Source organism: Chelonoidis abingdonii, chromosome 14 (genome assembly GCF_003597395.2).
Source record: "Chelonoidis abingdonii isolate Lonesome George chromosome 14, CheloAbing_2.0, whole genome shotgun sequence".
Taxonomy (NCBI): Eukaryota; Metazoa; Chordata; order Testudines; family Testudinidae; genus Chelonoidis; species Chelonoidis abingdonii.
The window spans coordinates 744,966-762,285 of NC_133782.1; the positions used below are offsets into that span (position 1 = coordinate 744,966).

General features: G+C 57.7%; 1 protein-coding gene across 1 annotated transcript in view; it reads right to left on the reverse strand.

Moving 5' to 3' along the window:
• The window catches only part of SLC12A5 (solute carrier family 12 member 5), a 119,949-nt gene that overhangs the window by 13,931 nt on the left and 88,698 nt on the right, over positions 1-17,320 (reverse strand). The window contains exons 11-18 of the mRNA XM_075072416.1: positions 17,153-17,176; positions 13,327-13,501; positions 9,432-9,550; positions 8,828-8,926; positions 8,158-8,277; positions 7,312-7,416; positions 6,807-6,975; positions 1,228-1,423 (exon numbers count right to left, since the gene is read on the reverse strand). Of these exons, the coding sequence (XP_074928517.1) occupies positions 1,228-1,423; positions 6,807-6,975; positions 7,312-7,416; positions 8,158-8,277; positions 8,828-8,926; positions 9,432-9,550; positions 13,327-13,501; positions 17,153-17,176 (1,007 nt within the window). The remainder of the gene's footprint in view (positions 1-1,227; positions 1,424-6,806; positions 6,976-7,311; positions 7,417-8,157; positions 8,278-8,827; positions 8,927-9,431; positions 9,551-13,326; positions 13,502-17,152; positions 17,177-17,320) is intronic.

A 17,320-nucleotide genomic window follows, 5' to 3' on the forward strand; every position in this document is an offset into this window, starting at 1 on the left:
GGGCCGGGCTGGGGCTGCATCCAGCTGCTGCCAACGGGGAGAGGCCGCCAGTGCCCGGGCCGGGCTGGGGCTGCATCCAGCTGCTGCCAACGGGGAGAGGCCGCCAGTGCCCTGGGCCGGGCTGGGGCTGCATCCAGCTGCTGCCAACGGGGAGAGGCCGCCAGTGCTCTGGGCCAGGCTGGGGCTGCATCCAGCTGCTGCCTTGCCCCCACACACCCGGCACGAGAAGCATCCCTAGCAGCTAGGCGAGGACCCATGATGGGGTGATCACACCTGGCATGTACAATCTATCGTCTCCTCTCAGCCTGCAGGCAACACTGCGGGGGGCAGGCTTCTGGATGGCTTTGCGTTTGCTCATGCAGGCGGGGGTCTGTGGATGTGCACACAGACCTTACTGAGGGAAGCTGTGTCTCAGAGCTGAGCTCTGCATCGAATGCTGGATGCGGTAGGGCTGGAGTCTCTTCTTTCTTGTGGCAGTGAGTTCCGCGGGCCAGGTACGACCCCCATGAAGGCTCTGCCTCCCGCACTCCCCTACTGGTCAATAGCTTCCTGGGGGGTCCCAGTGGGATGTCGCTGTCATGGGACATGGAGGGAGCTGGGGCAGAGCCCAGCGTGGCAGTGGCCCAATGCGAAGCAGGGCCGAGATGGCTGAGCGGCTCGGGGTGCCCAGGGAGAGGAGCAAGTCAGTGTGTTCTCACAGGAGTGATCCCAGGAATGAGGCTGACGTGACCCCTCTGCTCTTAGTGTGAAATGAAGAGGCCCCCCGCCGCCCCCCCCAGTAACCCTCTGCAGCCGCACCAAGGACTGCGCTGGCTCTCAACGGTGTACCACTTCCTGCTTTGGCTCACGCAACCGCACCAGAACCCCACCCGACCCACAGCCCTGCTACACCAGACCTGCCCCCGCCCCGACCCACAGCCCTGCTACACCAGCCCTGCCCCCCTGACCCACAGCCCTGCTGCTGTCCCTCCCCTACGACCTACAGTCCTACCACTGCCCCTCCCTCCTGACCCACAGCCCTGCCACTGTCCCTCCCCCACGACCCACAGCCCTGCCTCCCTCCCTCCTGACCCACAGTCTCCTGGGCTAATTGAGGGTTTACACAGCACCAGGAACTGCTGGTTTCTCCCCTCTCTTCCTGCTCCCCCGAACTCCAGATCCACATTTGGCTGGACCGGGCGGTGCCATGAACCCTGCTCTGTCAGGGGCCACCAGGCTGGCTCATACCAATGAAGTTCCTCCAGGTCTGGTGATCTTCCTTCTGCCGCCAGTTGCGCGGCCACCCCACCAGCACCGTGTTGTGCTGCAGGCCACCGAGCCCGCTGGACTGGATGAGGTGGGACATGCCATCCCGCAGGTTGGACGAGATCACGACTTGGCAAAAGCCTTTCACCTTCTCAGCTTCCATCAGGCGGCGCAGGGACTGCCCCGGGGAGAGACAGGGAGAGGAATTAGCGACAGCACAACAGCACCTCTCCCCTGTGGCACAGCATCCCGGGGCCGTCCCAGGAGCAGCGGGGACACCGCAGTGCCAGGTGCACCCAGAACCCTCCATGAGCAGGGTCCCCTCCCTGGGTTCCCTGGAGCCATGGGCCTGAGCAGCAGGCGAGGCAGGCAGAAGGATGGGCAGAAGGAGGGCAGCATGCTGGGTAGGAAGCACATGCCAAAAGCTCACTAATCCCCCATCAGCCAGGAGCATGGGGGCATTGCTTGGCACTGCCAGGCAGCATGCTGAATTAGCACGTGCCACCCTCACTTTCTGTGCAGAGCTGAGGGGTGGCCCCGTGCCAGAATTATTTACTCACAAAAATTATAACATGTCACCAAGAGGAGAAATTGGTTGATTACAAGCTCCTAATCCTATTAGGGGGAAGCGCAGCCGTGCGTGGGTGTGCCTGGTGAAGGGGCTCCCCCGGCAATCCAGCGAGCAGGGCACGGAGCAGCCATTTCATGCTGCTATGGGACACAGCCCCTCCCCCTTTGCTGAGCCCCCCGGCTTGCCCCCACCCCCCTGTTCACAGCCCCCGACTCTACACCCCAGGTCCCCCTTGCACATCCCCTCCCCCCCTCTACGCCCCCAGCTCCCCCATGCACATCCCCTCTCCCACTTGACGCCTTCCCCGTTCACATCCCCTCCCCCCATTCTCTATGCCCCCCAGCTCCCCCCGTGCACATCCCCTCCCCACTTTACGCCTCCCCATTCACATCCCCTCCCCCCACTCTACGCCCCAGCTCCCTCCCATGCACACCCTCTCCCTCATCTCTACGCCCCTCCACGTGCACATCCCCTCCCCCATCTCTACGCCCCTGCTCCCCCCCGTGCACATCCCCAGCATTCTGGTGATGGACATGTCTTCACAGGCCAGTGAGACAGAAGCCGAGGCTGTCGACCTGTGTCACAGCAGCACTCAGCTCCCACACATCTGCCCCCTCTGCTCTAATCCCAGCCTTCCCCGCGTGCCCTGCGCCATCCCGCCAGCGGGCCCAGCAGGCTGGTGTCAGTGGGACCTGGCCCAGTGGGGACGCCAGAGTCCCAGGGCCGTGCTCCACTGGGGCCATCCGGTGCCAGCTGCGACCCATGGCAGCAGGCAAACCTGACAGTAGTGCCAAGCGGGGGGCGGGGGCAGGTGTGGGGAGGGGGATCTGGGGGCTTTGCAAGGCCCTGAGAAGGAGTGTGCAGCCAGGAAGTATCCCAAGAGGAAGCTCTGCTCCCAGGCCAGTGCACCATGTCACGGAGATCCTGTGTGGGCTGCAGGCCCTTGAAGGGGAGTAGCCTGGAGAGCGGGGCGTCAGTGACTGAGGAAGGGAAGCGGCACCGGGGCCGGGTGTGACTTTGCACTCGATATGATTTTATATAAATATGCTAATGAGTGTAAATATAATGTAACTGGAATATGCTTCATGCAAAAGGTCTCTTAAGATATCATTACAAAGCTTATAATCTATTGAGTGTGATCATGTTATTTGTATAAATGTACCACTCTTGTAGCTGAAACTAGAAATATGAAATATAACTCTGAGGGCCTATCGTAATTATGCAAAGCGTGGGCTATTAATGGTGGTTTGGAATCTTGATGGCTCCCATCAACCAGGACAATTGACTGTGGATGGCTCTGTTTGCAGCCAGGCCTTCCTGTGAGTCAGGCTGGGAAGAATGAAGGCTTGGGGTCTGACACTGATATGTGGTAATGTCACCTGAACTGGAATCCATCTTTAACCTAGTGTCTTTCCATTGAGTAGGAGAGGGTGGGAACCCAGAGATGGACAAAGGATTCCCGCCTTATGCAAAAGGTATATAAAGTGGTGGAACAGAACAAAGAGAAAAGAAGCCATCGTGAAGAATCCTCTAGCTACCTCCTGAGCTGGAACAAGAGCTGTACCAGGGGAAAGAATTGTGCCCAGGCCTGGATGGGTCCAGTTTGAGGAAAAAACTTACTGAAGCATCTCTGAGGGTGAGATTATCTGTATTCAGTTTGATTAGACATAGATTTGCATGTTTTATTTTATTTTGCTTGGTGACTTACTTTGTTCTGTCTGCTATTGCTTGGAACCACTTAAATCCTACTTTCCATATTTAATAAAATCACTTTTTACTTATTAATTAACCCAGAGCATCTGGGTGGGCAAACAGCAGTGCATGTCTCTCTATCAGTGTTATAGAGGGTGAACAATTTATGAGTTTACCCTATATAAGATTTATACAGGGTAAAACAGATTTATTTGGCTTTAGACCCCATTGGAAGTTGGGCATCTGAGAGTTAAAGATAGAAACACTTCTGTCAGCTGCTTTCAGTTAAGCCTACAGCTGTTAGGGGAGGTGGTTCAGACCTGGGTCTGGGTTTGCAGCAGGCTAGCGAGTCTGGCTCAAACCAGGCAGGGCACTGAACATAAGAATGGCTGTACTGGGTCAGACCAAAGGTCCATCTAGCCCAGTATCCTGTCTACCGACAGTGGCCAATGCCAGGTGCCCCAGAGGGACTGAACCTCACAGGTAATGATCAAGTGATCTCTCTCCTGCCATCCCTCTCCACCCTCTGACAAAGAGACACCATTCCTTACCCGTCCTGGCTAATAACCATTAATGGACTTAACCTCCATGAACTTATCCAGTTCTCTTTTAACCCTGTATAGCCCTAACCTTCCACAACTCCTCAGGCAAGGAGTTCCACAAGTTGACTGTGCGCTGTGTGAAGAACTTCCTTTTATTTTTAAACCTGCGCCCATAATTTCATTTGGTGCCCCTATTCTTGTATTATGGGATAAGTAATAACTTTCCTTATTCACTTTCTCCACATCCACTCATGACTGTATAGACCTCTATCTATCCCCCTTAGTCTCCTCTTTTCCAAGCTGAAGAGTCCTAGCCTCTTTAATCTCTCCTCTTATGGACCTGTTCCAAACCCCTAATCATTTTAGTTGCCCTTCTCTGACCTTTTCTAATGCTAGTTTATCTTTGTTGAGATGAGGAGACCCCATCTGTAGCAGTATTCAAGTCAAGTCCCAAGCTGCCACGGCAGGAAAGCAAGGGCAGTGGCAGTCTTGGCACATCAGTACTTTGCCTCAGTCTTTAATAAGACTAGTGAGGAGTTTAGGGATGATGGAGGGATGATAAGAGATGAGGTATAAGAGGTGGATATTACCGCATCTGAAGGTAAAGGCCAAACTTGAACAGCTTAATGGGACAAATCGGAGGGCCGGACAATCTCCATCCAAGGATATTAAAGGAACTCGGCATGAAATTGCAAGCCGTTAGCGAGAATTTTTAATCAGTCGGTAAACTCAGGGGTTGTACTGTACGACTGGAGAATTGCTAACGTAGTTCCTATTTTTAAGAAGGGAAAAAAAAGTGATCCAGGTAACTATAGGCCTTTAGCTGACGTCTGTAGTATGTAAGATCTTGGAAAATTTTAAGGAGGAAAAGTAGTTAAGGACATTGAGGTCAATAGTAATTGGGACTAAATTGCAACATGGATTTACATAAGGTAGATGTGCAACAACCTGATCTCCTCTTTGAGAGGTGACGGATTTACTTAGACAAAGGAAATGCGGTAGATCTAATTTACCTCGATTTCAGTAAGGCGTTTGACACGTTCCACATGGGGAACTGTTCGTTAAATTGGAAAAGATGGGGATGAATATGAAAGTTGTAAGGTGGATAGGAACTGGTTAAAGGAGACTCCAGCGGGTCGTACTGAAGGGTGAACTGTCAAGGCTGGAAGGGTTACTAGTGGAGTCCCTAAGGATCGGTTTTGGACACTTATTAACCTTTTTATTACTGACCTTGGCCAAAGAGCGGAATGTGCTAATAAAGTTTGCGGATGACACAAAGCGGGGGGTATTGCTAACACGGAGAAGGACCGTGATGCTATTCAGGAAGATCTGGACCACCTTGTAACTGGGTAATAGTATAGGATTAATAATAGTGAAAAGTGCAAGGTCCTGCACTTAGGGATTAATAATAAGAATTTAGATATACGTTGGGATGCCATCAGTTGGAAGCGACGGAGGAGGAGAAGGACCTCGGTATGGTTGATAGCAGGATGCTATGACGCCATGCGATATGGCCGTTAAAAAGCAAATGTAGTTTTAGGATGCATCAGGCGAGGTATTTCAGCAAGATAAGGAGGTGTTGTACGTTTATAAGGCGCGGTGAGACCCCACCTGGAATACTGTGTGCAGTCTCGGTGTCCCATGTTTAGAAGGATGAATTCAACTGGAACAGCGTCAGAGACGGGCACCTAGGATGATCTGAGGAATGGAAAACCTGCCTTATGAAGGAGACTCAAAGAGCTTGGCTTGTTTAGCCTGGCCAAAAGAGACTCCCGGGGATATGCTTGCTCTATATAATATATCAGGGGATAACGTTAGGGAGGGAAAGATATTTAAGCTTAGTACTAATGTAGGCACAAGACAATGGTACAAATGGATATTAGGAAGTTTAGACTTGAAATTAGACGAATGGTTCTCTAACCATAGGGAGTGAAGTTCTGGAACAGCCTTCCAACGGGGTAGTGGGGGCAAAAGACTTATCTGGCTTTAAGACTAAGGGCTGGTCTACTCTACGGGTAAATCGATTTTACACAATTTCAGCTACGTGAATAACGTAGCTTGAAGTCGAATATCTAAAATCGATTACTCACCCGTCCTCACCGCGCGGGATCATGTCCGCGGCTCGCCATGTCGATTCGGAACTCCGTGGGTGGTTGGAGTTCGGATCATATAAGCGCGCTCAGGATCATATATCCCGTCTAGATTAGACGCGATATATGATCCCCAAGCAATCGATTTTAACGCGCCAATACGGCGCGTAGTCTAGACGTGCCTAAGCTTGATAAGTATATGGGGGATTGATATGATGGGATCGTTTAATTTGGGCAATGATCTTGGATTATCAGCAGATAAGTCTGCTCAATGGTCTGTGAGGGGATGTTGGATGGGATGGGATCTGAGTTACTGCAGAGAATCTTTCTGGGTCGCTGGTGAGTCTGCCCACATGCTCAGGGTTTAGTGATCGCCATATTTGGGTCGGAAGGAATTTTCCTCCAGGGCGGATTGGCAGGGGCCCTGGAGGTTTTTCGCCTTCCTCTGCAGCGTGGGGCATGGGTCGCTTGCTGGTGGATTCTCTGCAGCTTGAGGTCTTCAAACCACAATTTTGAGGACTTCAATAACTCAGTCGTGGGTTAGGGGTTGTTATAGAAGTGGATGAATAGGGTTCTGTGGCCTGCTTTGTGCAGGAGGTCAGACTAGATGATCATATTGGTCCCTTCTGACCTACGAGTCTATGAGTCTATCAGTGCTGCCCTCACCTCCTCCGCCCGCTGGGCCTGCAGGTGGTTATCCAGGAAGGTCCCTTCCAGCACGGAGCCCACGATCGTCAGCCCCTTGCCGGCCTTGAGCTGTGAGGTGAGAGACAGGAGCTGCGGGTACACCACATTCTGCTCCTGATCCACTCGGACCAGAACCAGCAGCTGAGGCCTGGGAAGGGAACACCTTGGGTTAAACACTGGCTGTGCTCAGCCCCCACACCCTGTACCACACCCACCCCAGGGGATCAATGAGCCTCCATCCAGTGCCTGCCATGCGCCCCAGTCACACAACCCCTACAGCCCCTAGGGCCAGGGTGCCCCCATCCATCTGTACCCTGGATCTCAAACCCTCTGCCCCAACCGCCAGGCTCAGGCAGCACCACCCCTGCCCATGCCCCAGCATGTGAACTCCTGGGCAGGGCTCTCCTGCCCACCACCCACTCCCTGCTCTTTGCCCTGTTAGTGGCTAGAGATAGCTCCAGCCCCTCAGCCGCATCGCGCTCACCTCCAGTTCTTGGTGTGTGGGGGGCCCTCCTCCAGCCGAAGCAGAGCGTAGCGTGCTGCGCTGAGCGAGAGCCCTCTGATGCCATCGCCCCATTCCTTCTCCGCTCTGCCAGGGGAGGGACAGGGGAACTCAGCGCCTAGCAGGATTGGAGGCCAGCCCACACTCTGGGGGCAGCTGAGGGGTCCTGGAGCAGGCTGCGAAGGGGTAGGCCTGGCAGTGTCCAGCATCAGGGGTGCTTGCACTGTCCCCAGGGGAAGGCCCTAAGCACTAGAGCACGAGCGTCCTGTCCCAGGGTGCCACCATCTCCCTCCAAGGCAGCTGGGCTTAGAGGGGCACCAGGAAAGGCAGAGAGCAGGGGCGGCTCTCAGGCCTGCTCCCTAGGACAGGAGAATGGGGGACCCAGTAGGAGCTGGGTGGCTGCTGATTGATTGAAGCTCAGACAATCCAACAGCCTGACAGAGCCTGTGGTATCTTATGAGCTGGGCACAGTCCTGCCCTTCTGCAGCCCATCTCCCACATCACTTGGGGCCAGCGTCAGAGCTCCTGCCGTGGGCCTGTGGGCAGGCTGAGCACGGAGGGGTTTGGGGACCTCCCTGATCACCCGGTAGCAGAGCTGGGACTAGCAACCAGGGCTCAGGGCTCCCAGTCTGGCAGCCTGAGAACTTGGCTCTTTCCAGCCCAGGCACCAGCTGTTTCCCAGCATGATGGAGTGTGGTGGGCGCTGGGTTGACCAGGCTGCAGGCAGGGCTCTGGGGAAGCCCTGCCCTGCCGCGGGCTCTGTTCAGCACAGTCGCAGCGGATGCCTGAGCCCAGGAGCAGCTTCCCCGCCCCGCACGCCCCACTTACCCCCTGTATTCGATGTACTTGTAGATGAGCCCGGCGATTAGCATGGCCACGAGCGCATAGTACCAGGAGCAGATGAACATCAGGGCCAGGCAGAGGCTCATGCCCAGAAAGGAGAGTGTCCTGAGTGGCAGAGGGAGCTCTCAGCCCAGCCCCTCGGCTCCAGCCTTCCAGCACGCGGAGCCCTGCCCTGGCACCTCCCCCACCTGCCTCTGAGGCACTCCGTGGCCCCGCAGCCCCCACGCCAGCCCCGGCCTGCCAGAAGGGAGGCTGCCTGAGCGAAGCGCAGGTCCCGCTAGCCCTGCCCAAGCCAGGCCCCACAGCAGCCAGAGCCAGCCCAGGCGAGACCGGCCTCAGCTAGCATTGCTCCTCCTGGCCTCCATTGGCTCAGCGCCCGGGGGGGCAGTAGCCGCCTGCCCTTCCCTACTGTTCAGGCAACCCAGCCCCTGGGGACCAACCTCCTCACTGCACATGTGGGGAAACTGAGGCTCTGAGAGGGCCAGGCCTGTTCCACATTGCCCAGGGGGCCAGTGAGAGCAGCATCCTGAACTCATGGCTCCTGCTCCCCTGCATGAAGCAGCAGGGCCCATCCCGGTGCATACCAGGGTGGCAGCAGCACCCATCAGAAAGGGCAGGGCCCTGGGACAGGATCCTCCTGCAGGCCAATACCCACCAGTGGTAATATCGGAATCGGGGCCGCCAGTTGGGTGTCCTCAGCAGCGTCTGCACCGCGCACGCCAAGTTGACAAACATGTAGCACATCAGGAAAAACCTGCAGGCGAGAAAGGGAGACAGTGCCTGAGCCTTTCACCCCAGAGCCAGTGGCAGCCTGGCCCCAGGAACCCCAGGGATGGGTGTGAGGAGGTACCATGCCCACACACTGGCTGTCCCTGAGGGCCCTTATGGATCCTAGCTGCTGCCAGGCTCTCTGGAGGAAACAGCAGCTGGCAGAACAGTGCCGTGTGGCCCTGACACTGGCCAAGAGACAAGGGCCGCATCCCACGTGGGACTGTCCTCTCCTGCCAGTTAGGGGTGCTCTCACCAGTGCAGGGAGCGGGCACATCTCCCTGGCACCCCCAGGGGAGCTCTCCTTCAGCCAGGGCCTGGGCAAGCCCAGGCAGTGCCATGCAGGTACAGGCATCACGCAGTTAATCTCGACGGTACTGGCTGCAGAATGCAGATCAGCTGGGCAGGGGGCCGCATCCTGGGCCCTGAGCTGCAGTGTCCTGGCTGGCCCGGTCTCGGGGTGGGGGGGTGCAGCAGAGCACGCTGCCTACATGGAGAGGATGGGGGCGACCTCGTCCAGGGAGGCGATGAGGATTCCGATCTCACAGATGCAGGCGGTGAGGAGCAGCGCCCAGGTGGGCTCCCCGTTGGCTTTGCCGTGGCCGAAGACCTGGGCGGAGAGTGAGAGAGATGAGCATTAGGGTGCCTGGGAGCGGGGGTGACACTGCCCATTGCCCATCTAACACTCACTGGGAGGCCCTGGCATAGGGTAGGTACCCCTAACAGCTGGCACAGCTGCTCAGCTAAGGAGACAGAACTCCCCACCTGGGCACCGGGCAGTCAGCCCTGGGGCTGCCACAGGGACGCCGCACTCAGCTCCAGGGACAGCACGAGACTCGGAGGCTGGCACAGGCCCACCCCTGCAGGACGCACGTGTTCACGGGGACGTGGCTCTTTCTGGGCACCAGGGGCCTGACAAGTGTAGAGCAAAGCAGAGCCCCTGCTGAGAAGCCACAGGCACTGGCACGGGTGGGAGCTGACAGCGAGGGCTGAGGCAGAGCCTGGGGGCCAGGGGGCCATGGGGCAATGGAGGCTGAGGCAGAGACTGGGAGCCTGGGGGCCACAGGGGCTGAGGCAGAGACTGGGGGCCTGGGGGCCATGGGGGGGATGGGGGCTGAGGCAGAGCCTGGGGCCATGGGGGGGATGGGGGCTGAGGCAGAGCCTGGGGGCCTGGGGGCCATGGGGCAATGGAGGCTGAGGCAGACCCTGGGGGCCTGGGGGCCTGGAGGCCATGGGGGCCATGGGAGCTGAGGCAGAGCCTGGGGCCAGGGGGCCATGGGGGGGATGGGGCCTGAGGCAGAGCCTGGGGGCCATGGGGCAACAGGGGCTGAGGCAGAGCCTGGGGGCCTGGGGGCCATGGGGCAACGGGGCTGAGGCAGAGCCTGGCGGCCTGGGGGCCATGGGGCGACGGGGGCTGAGGCAGAGCCTGGGGGCCAGAGGGCCATGGGGCAATGAGGGCTGGCACCACACACTTCCCAGCACCACACGGTTCCAATGCCCGTCGACTGGCAGCGCTGCTGGGCTCCTGCTGGGGACAGTCCAGGCCATATGGCCGGTGCTGCTCTCCGTTCCCCAGGGAAGCTTGTGGTCTGAGTTGCCCGAAGGGCCCTTTTGACACGGAGCAGGGGTGGAAGAGACCTGAGTGCAGACGGCTCCACTCAGCACACTGAAAACGGGTGGGTTGCAACCAGGGCAGCTCCCTCTCCAGCCACAGGAGCAAGGCCCCCCAAGGAGGCACCAGGTTGTCCCTGCCCCCCGGGCATCCCCCGAGCAGCCTCAGGCTGTGGGGGCTGTGTCTGAGAGGAGGGGTCCTGGGGAGGCAGAGCCCTGTGTGCAGGGAGCTAGAGGACACGTCTGCTTGCATTAGCAGTAGAGGCGGGTTCCTCAAGCGAATGCTCAGAATATGGCTGGCAGGGCAAGGGAGCGAGTTTAAAATTAGCCTGTTCTTCCCTGTGGGGAGCTGTCGGTTTGGATTTGGAGAGATGAGGTTCTGGGAACACATCTTCAGCGAGCAGATGAAATATTAACCGGCACAATGGCAGCGCGCTGGGCACAGGCTGACCTTCCCCAGCACGCTCCTCTCCTGCCTCTCCAAATCTGCCAGAGCTCTGTGACTCCCAACTGCTGGGCCTCCCACCCCAGCTCTCCCGGCCAAAGCCTGGGCAGCTGCCAGGGCCTGGGCCAGGAGCAGGCACAGGGAGCAAAGCAGGAGCCAGACTCTGTCCCCTCAGCCGCAGAGATCAGTAGCTCTGGTTCTGCCTGGCCAGGGAAATGTCAGGTGCCAATGGACAGATCCTGGGATGCAGACAGAGTGATCGCCCACCCCGGCACCTGCTCCACTCTCCTGCCCCGGCTTCCTCCCACCCACCATTCCCCCTCACACACCCAGCAGCCTGAGGGCAGCTCACCCCCAAGCCTGGAGCAGCTGGTAGCCTGCTCCTCCCTTCTGGCTGTTCCAGTCCGAGGAGCTTAGCTCCTTGCCCAAACGCCTGGGGACCCGCCAGGTGAGCTGCCAGTACGGGAGTGGCCATGCCGTGTGGATGGGGAGCCGCGTGGGTTGCTCCATCACCGATCTCCCTTCCAGGCTGTTACGTCAACACCAGTTCCAGCAAGATCCAAGCCAGGGCCGAATCCCAGCACCTCGTCCCAGGGCCCACCTCCAAGCTCACTCAGGACACGGCAGCTGGGAGGCAGGAGCTGCCCTGCAAGCAGGCCCAATCCCCAGCTGCCAGGCAGCTCTCACACACAGGACCAGGCCTGCTGCACTAAAGTCTCGTGCAAATGGGCCACGGTGCAAGCTGGGACACAGATGTGCTGCGCAGAAGCTGCCAGACCATGCTGGCTGCTGCTCGGCTGGGCACACTGGATCACCAGAGAGTGGGCCGGGGGCTCACTCAGGGATCCGGCCTCGGAGCAGCACTTCCTTTGTCACAAACCGTGTCAGCAGCCCGGCCTCCCTGCAGAGACCCGCCCTACGCCAGCGGAGGCACATCTGAGCTCAGCCCCTCAGGAGGGATTCAGACAAGATGAAGGTGACTTTGCTCCTGTGGGAGCCAAGAACCTGCCAGTTCCCTATGCAGATGCCAAGGCCCCAGTAGGACAAAGTGGGAATTTTCTGTCATATTTTTATGAACGCTGTGTGTGCCTCAGTTTCTCCTGTGTTGTTACCGGGGTGCAGGAAAGACTGTTGCTCTCAGGGCAGGCTAAGAGACATAGGTATGAATGATGTCTAGCTGTCTGAGCCTGAATGAGTCATTAAAAAGGACTGGATGAGGCTGATCCCATATTAATGCAGAATCTGAGAAGACAATGGCAAACCTAATCACCAGGATGTGGCCACCTAGGGCTCTCGGCCCAGAGGGAGACGGGTTCCCACCTCTCAGCAGCACCAGGGCCCCGCAGGGCCGGGGGAGGGGGGCTCACAGTTCCCAGAGGGAGACGGGTTCCCATCTCTCAGCAGCACCGGGGCCCCGCAGGGCCGGGGGTGTGGGGCGGGGGGGGCTCACAGTTCCCAGAGGGAGACGGGTTCCCACCTCTCAGCAGCACCGGGGCCCCGCAGGGCTGGGAGGAGGGGGGCTCACAGGCCCAGAGGGAGACGGGTTCCCACCTCTCAGCAGGGAAGATGGGCAGACCCCAGCTCGAGAACACAGGACGGGGATGAAGCGAGGAGGGGCTCAGCGTCGGCTGCCGGAAGGAGTCGGGGCTCTCACCTGGGAAGTGACCCAGAGCCTGAACACGGAGGTCTCTGCAGCGTGCCTGGCCTTTGGGCTCACCAGAACAGTCTGTGCTTCAGCCTCCCTCTCTCTGGGCCACCCTACGGCCTCCCTGTGCCGTGTCCGGGGGACGAACAAACCCGCCTGTTGTGCCAGCGCGTGCGAGTGTCACTGGAAGGCTGGGCAAGGTGCAGTCACTCCGGCAGGGCGCACAAGTCTCTGCCAGGGGCTGGCTCAGTGGGACTGGCTGAGCAGAGCTCACGGTGCCAAGCAGGAGGGTCGGAGCCCTGGAGGTCCTGTCTAAGGAGGTGGGGGGGGCTGCATGGGCAGGAAGAGGGAGATCCCAGGGGGCTGGAGGGCCTGGCACTGATGGGGCCTGTCCTAGAGACTGTTTCACGGCTGGGGGCATAGCACCGATCCTGGGCATCCAACACCCCATCTCCATCCAGACAAAGGAAGCCTCTGCTTGGAGGACAAAGGGCCATAGGGAGAGACCTGGAGACAGGGCAGGATGCCCTCTGGCAATGGGCATGGCAGTGGAGGTGGTCACTTCAGGCAGCCTGCAGCAGGTCAGCCCCAGGTGAGAAGGGCATGTGCCAGCCCCATCCCGGGCTCCTTAGGGAATGCCCATGGAACAGAGCCAGCATTAGCCGCAGTGCAGCAGGTCACTTACCCTCAGGAAGGGGACGATCCCATCCCGGGAGATGGCCTGGAGGAGGCGGGGGGCTCCTGTGAGGCTCTGCAGACCTGCCCCACATGTGGAGAAGAAGGATCCGATGACAATCACCCATGGAGATGGCCAGGCGAGGGTTCCAACCACCAGGTTCCCATTGACAGCCTCGCCAAACCTGCAAGGCACCAAGCGTTACTGGGGCAGGGCCGGCTGCCATGCTCTGACCTCCAGCCCTAGGGCTGCCCACCAGAAAGCAGCAGGGATAGTCCAGCACGACCAGCTGTAATTGGCTTGGTGAGTCAGTCACCTGACCAAATATTATAAAGTACTCCAGCAAGAATGCCCTGCTGCAGCAGTGCCCTTCCTCTCGGCTTGGATCACGGTGCCATCCCTAGCTAGCCCACGTCAGTGTCCTGAGCACCCACCTGGCTCCCAGCTCCCGCCGCCTATTGAGAGAAGGGGGAGCCCACTAAGAGCTGAGCAGCTGCATTGCCTGGGCCTTCCTGGAAAACACTGCATATGGGAAGGTTCACCTTTGTCTGTGGATCAGGGCCTTCCCCCAGGGGGTTTACAAAGCAAGTTAAAAGTCCCTGCCCCATGAGCATAGTTGGGGGGGATTGCCCCCTCCCAAACTGCAAGCCTCGGACAGACGCAGAACTTGCCCCACCCCCACCCCCGAGAACTCAAGCTACGCCCATGCCCGCCCCGCAGACTGACAGCTTGCAGTGAGGAGCCAAGCATACAACAATGGCCCTGGAAGGGAGTCTGGTCATAAACCCTGCTCCCCAGCAGAGAGGGAGAAGCTGCCCACTTTGCACAGCCATTGAGCAGTGCCAAGAGCTGCCCAGCAGCTGCCTGCCTAGCACCTGTGCATAGGGATTTGGCTTTGATAGCCGTTATGTGTTTGCTTTGTTTCTGGTTAATTCATTTTCCTTTTGTAACAGTTCAGCTGGGAGTAACATTCGCTATCGACACATTCCCATTTCAAGGCTAAGCTCAGCTAGCTCAGAAAGGCAACGCGGCACCACCAAGGATCGGTCCTGGCTTTAGATCTTCAGTTCATTGCATTTTTCTGAGTTAAAATGACTTCATTAAGTAACTTGGGTTTTGCTGAAGGTGAAAGTACCTAGGGTTGCTCCACACTAGACAGTTCCCTCCACCCAGCTCCATGTGAAAACCCTTCACCCTGAGCGTAGCTAAGTGGCCTGACCCCGGTGCAGACAGCGCCAGGTCACTGGGAGAATCCCTCTGGCGACCTAGCTCCGGCCTTTCGGGGCCACGGGAGACCCCTCCCTCGGTGGAGACAGCAGCTGCGCTGCAGCGGCTCAGCTGTGCGGCTGGAGCATTTCACATGCAGACAACCCCTAAGGCTGAGCCAGTGGAGACCAGAAACCCTTTCTGTCCCTGCTTTGTTCTTAGAGCTTCTCCATGGCTTGACCAGTCATGTTTGGACAGGTTCATTGTCGAGCCCTGAGCTTTAACCCGAGCAGCCTGGGCCAGCGGGTCCCAGGGAGCCATGGAGCGAGCAGATGGCAGGGAGAAGAGAGAGCAAAGGTGCCGTGAGGGGGGGGGGCAGCAGACACTCTAGTAACAGCCCCCAGCCCCAGAAGCTTCGCAGTGCTGCAGATCTCAGCAAGCTTGGCTTCCCAGCCTCATCTCCTGGTGGGGAAACTGAGGCTGCAGCAGGGGCTGGGAGGGCATGGCCCAAGGCCATTCCCCCTGGGGCCCAGACCTCCCTATAGGGCAGAGAGGGGCTCTGCTTTCTCTGACAGAGGAAAGCCAAGCCAGGCTGCACATCATTTGGATCATGTTTGTGTTGGTGACCCAGAAGCGTCACCGCAGCACGACAGGCAGCGCTGCCCTAGATATGCAAATTCAGGCTGCATGGCAGCTCCCAGCGAACAGCCCCCTGCAGCAGCAGGATTAGCGGGAAAAACCAGAGCAGAGACATGGCAGAATCAGCCCTGGGGAGGAGGGGGGGGGACAGGGGGATGGGACGGGATGGACACAGGAGCCCCCCGCAATGCCTAGCTCCAGGTTTAGCCTCTGGGAGCATTGGAGCCACTGCCCAAGGGGGTTTGATCACCCCTCCCCCCAGCCACAATTCCCCAGCCAGCCCTCACCTGCTCCCTTCCATCCAAACCCACTACTCCCTCCCCCTGCCACCCTCCCACCACTCCCCCACCTATCTGCTCCCCTCCAGTCATCCCACCACCCCTTACCCACCCCTTCAATTCAAACTGCCCCCTCCACCCAGCTGCCCTTCACTTGGTCACCCCCCAACCTGCTCCCCTCCACCTCCACCCAAACCCACCCCCCCTCCACCCAGCCACCCTCTATCCAATGATACCAGTCAGCTCTGTGTTCCTGGGGAACCAGAGCACAGTATCCAGCCTGTCTGATTCATGAAAGACACCCCCACCAGCCTCTGCTTAAACCAAAATCTATCCGAAAAAAAGACTTGCAGAGAGCAGTGAAGGTTGGTGGGAGAGACACCTAGACCCCTCCTGACAAGGGTGACAAGATGAAGACATCTCCATTAGCATACAGAATGAAGAGCAGAGACAACTCCTCTAGCCTCTTCTGCATGAGAGATGGGACAGGGAGACATCTCTATTAGCATACAGAATGGAGAACCGAGAACCGCACTGAACTCCGGAACCAGAAAAAGCAGGGACACACTGCATCATGGGAATCTCTGCTCCTGATGCTAGTAAACCTATGCCTGCCCACACCCAGCTCAGCAGTTATCAGACCAATTCTAGTAAGGAATCCTTGATTGATACCCAAAATACTGAAGCCGCCTAGTTGCATTGTGAGCTCCCTGGAAGAAAACACCACGCATAGCCAAGAGTGATTAGCTCCTATAGTCTAGTCTAAAGAAACCCTTGAGTCATCACCTTAGCTATAAACAAATCTAGTGTTCTCCCTTGAACCATTGTATTTTCTCTACAAAAATCCCCACTCACCCTCCAGTTAGTTCTTCTGATGCTTAGATCCAAACTATGCATCAGTTCCACTGGAACTCCATCTTCCCCTGACTGATCGTGCTGGGGACTCTGCCTGTCTCCTGCCCTCAGGACCCTAGCTACCAGCATCATCGGGGGACCCTGACCAGTTCAAGCTTCAGGGAGTGGTGAGATCCCCCCTCTTTCTCTCTCTCTGTTTTCCTTTCTACCTTAGGTATTAACCTTTAATAATGTAGGTTGGGTTGGTTTAGCCTCCTTGTGCAGTTATCACCAGTATTCAATAAATAACTTGTATGGTTAAGCTGGTTGCTTCTCTCTCTCTTGCTGAACTTTACTGTTTTGTGTTTTTAGCTTCCCCCATTCACTCTGCAGCAAGGCTTCTTTTACCTAAGCTGAAGATCCCTGCAGCGCCCAGAATACTGTGGGGTTTGCTCGTCAAGTAGGTTTCTGCCAGTACCTTGTGATGTGAGAGTGGGGATAGGGACATGCTGAATCTGGGACACATAAGGGTAACAGCTTGAAAGTGCTGCTTGACCCAGTCCATGGAGCCTAGGGGCAGATAAGGGGGAGCAGCTTGGAAGTGCTGCTTCATCCAGCCCAGGGAGTCCAGAGCCATGTAAGGGGTCAGCTTGACAGTGCTGCTTGACCCGACTCTGTTAATGGGTGGGTGGCTGGGTGGGTGTGTTCATCCGGTTCTGGGGCTGGAGGAACCCAGCCCTGGGGAACCCAGGTCCTGCAGGGTAGCTCCATTGACTCCATGTGAACACACAAGTAGCACATTGACAGAATTACAGACACACACACGCCCCCCCAAGAAAAGTAACCCGAGTAAATGAGCATACCCCAAAGTAGCGGGCAAATCTGGTAACACCAAGCACGCCCTCCATCCAACCACCGCCCCTAGCCAGCCCCCTCCTGTTCCCCTCCACACCCCCTTCACCCAGCCACCCTCCACCCACCCAGGCACCCTCCATCCAACCACTGCCCCTAACCAGGCCCCATCCTGTTCCCCTCTCCCCACCCCC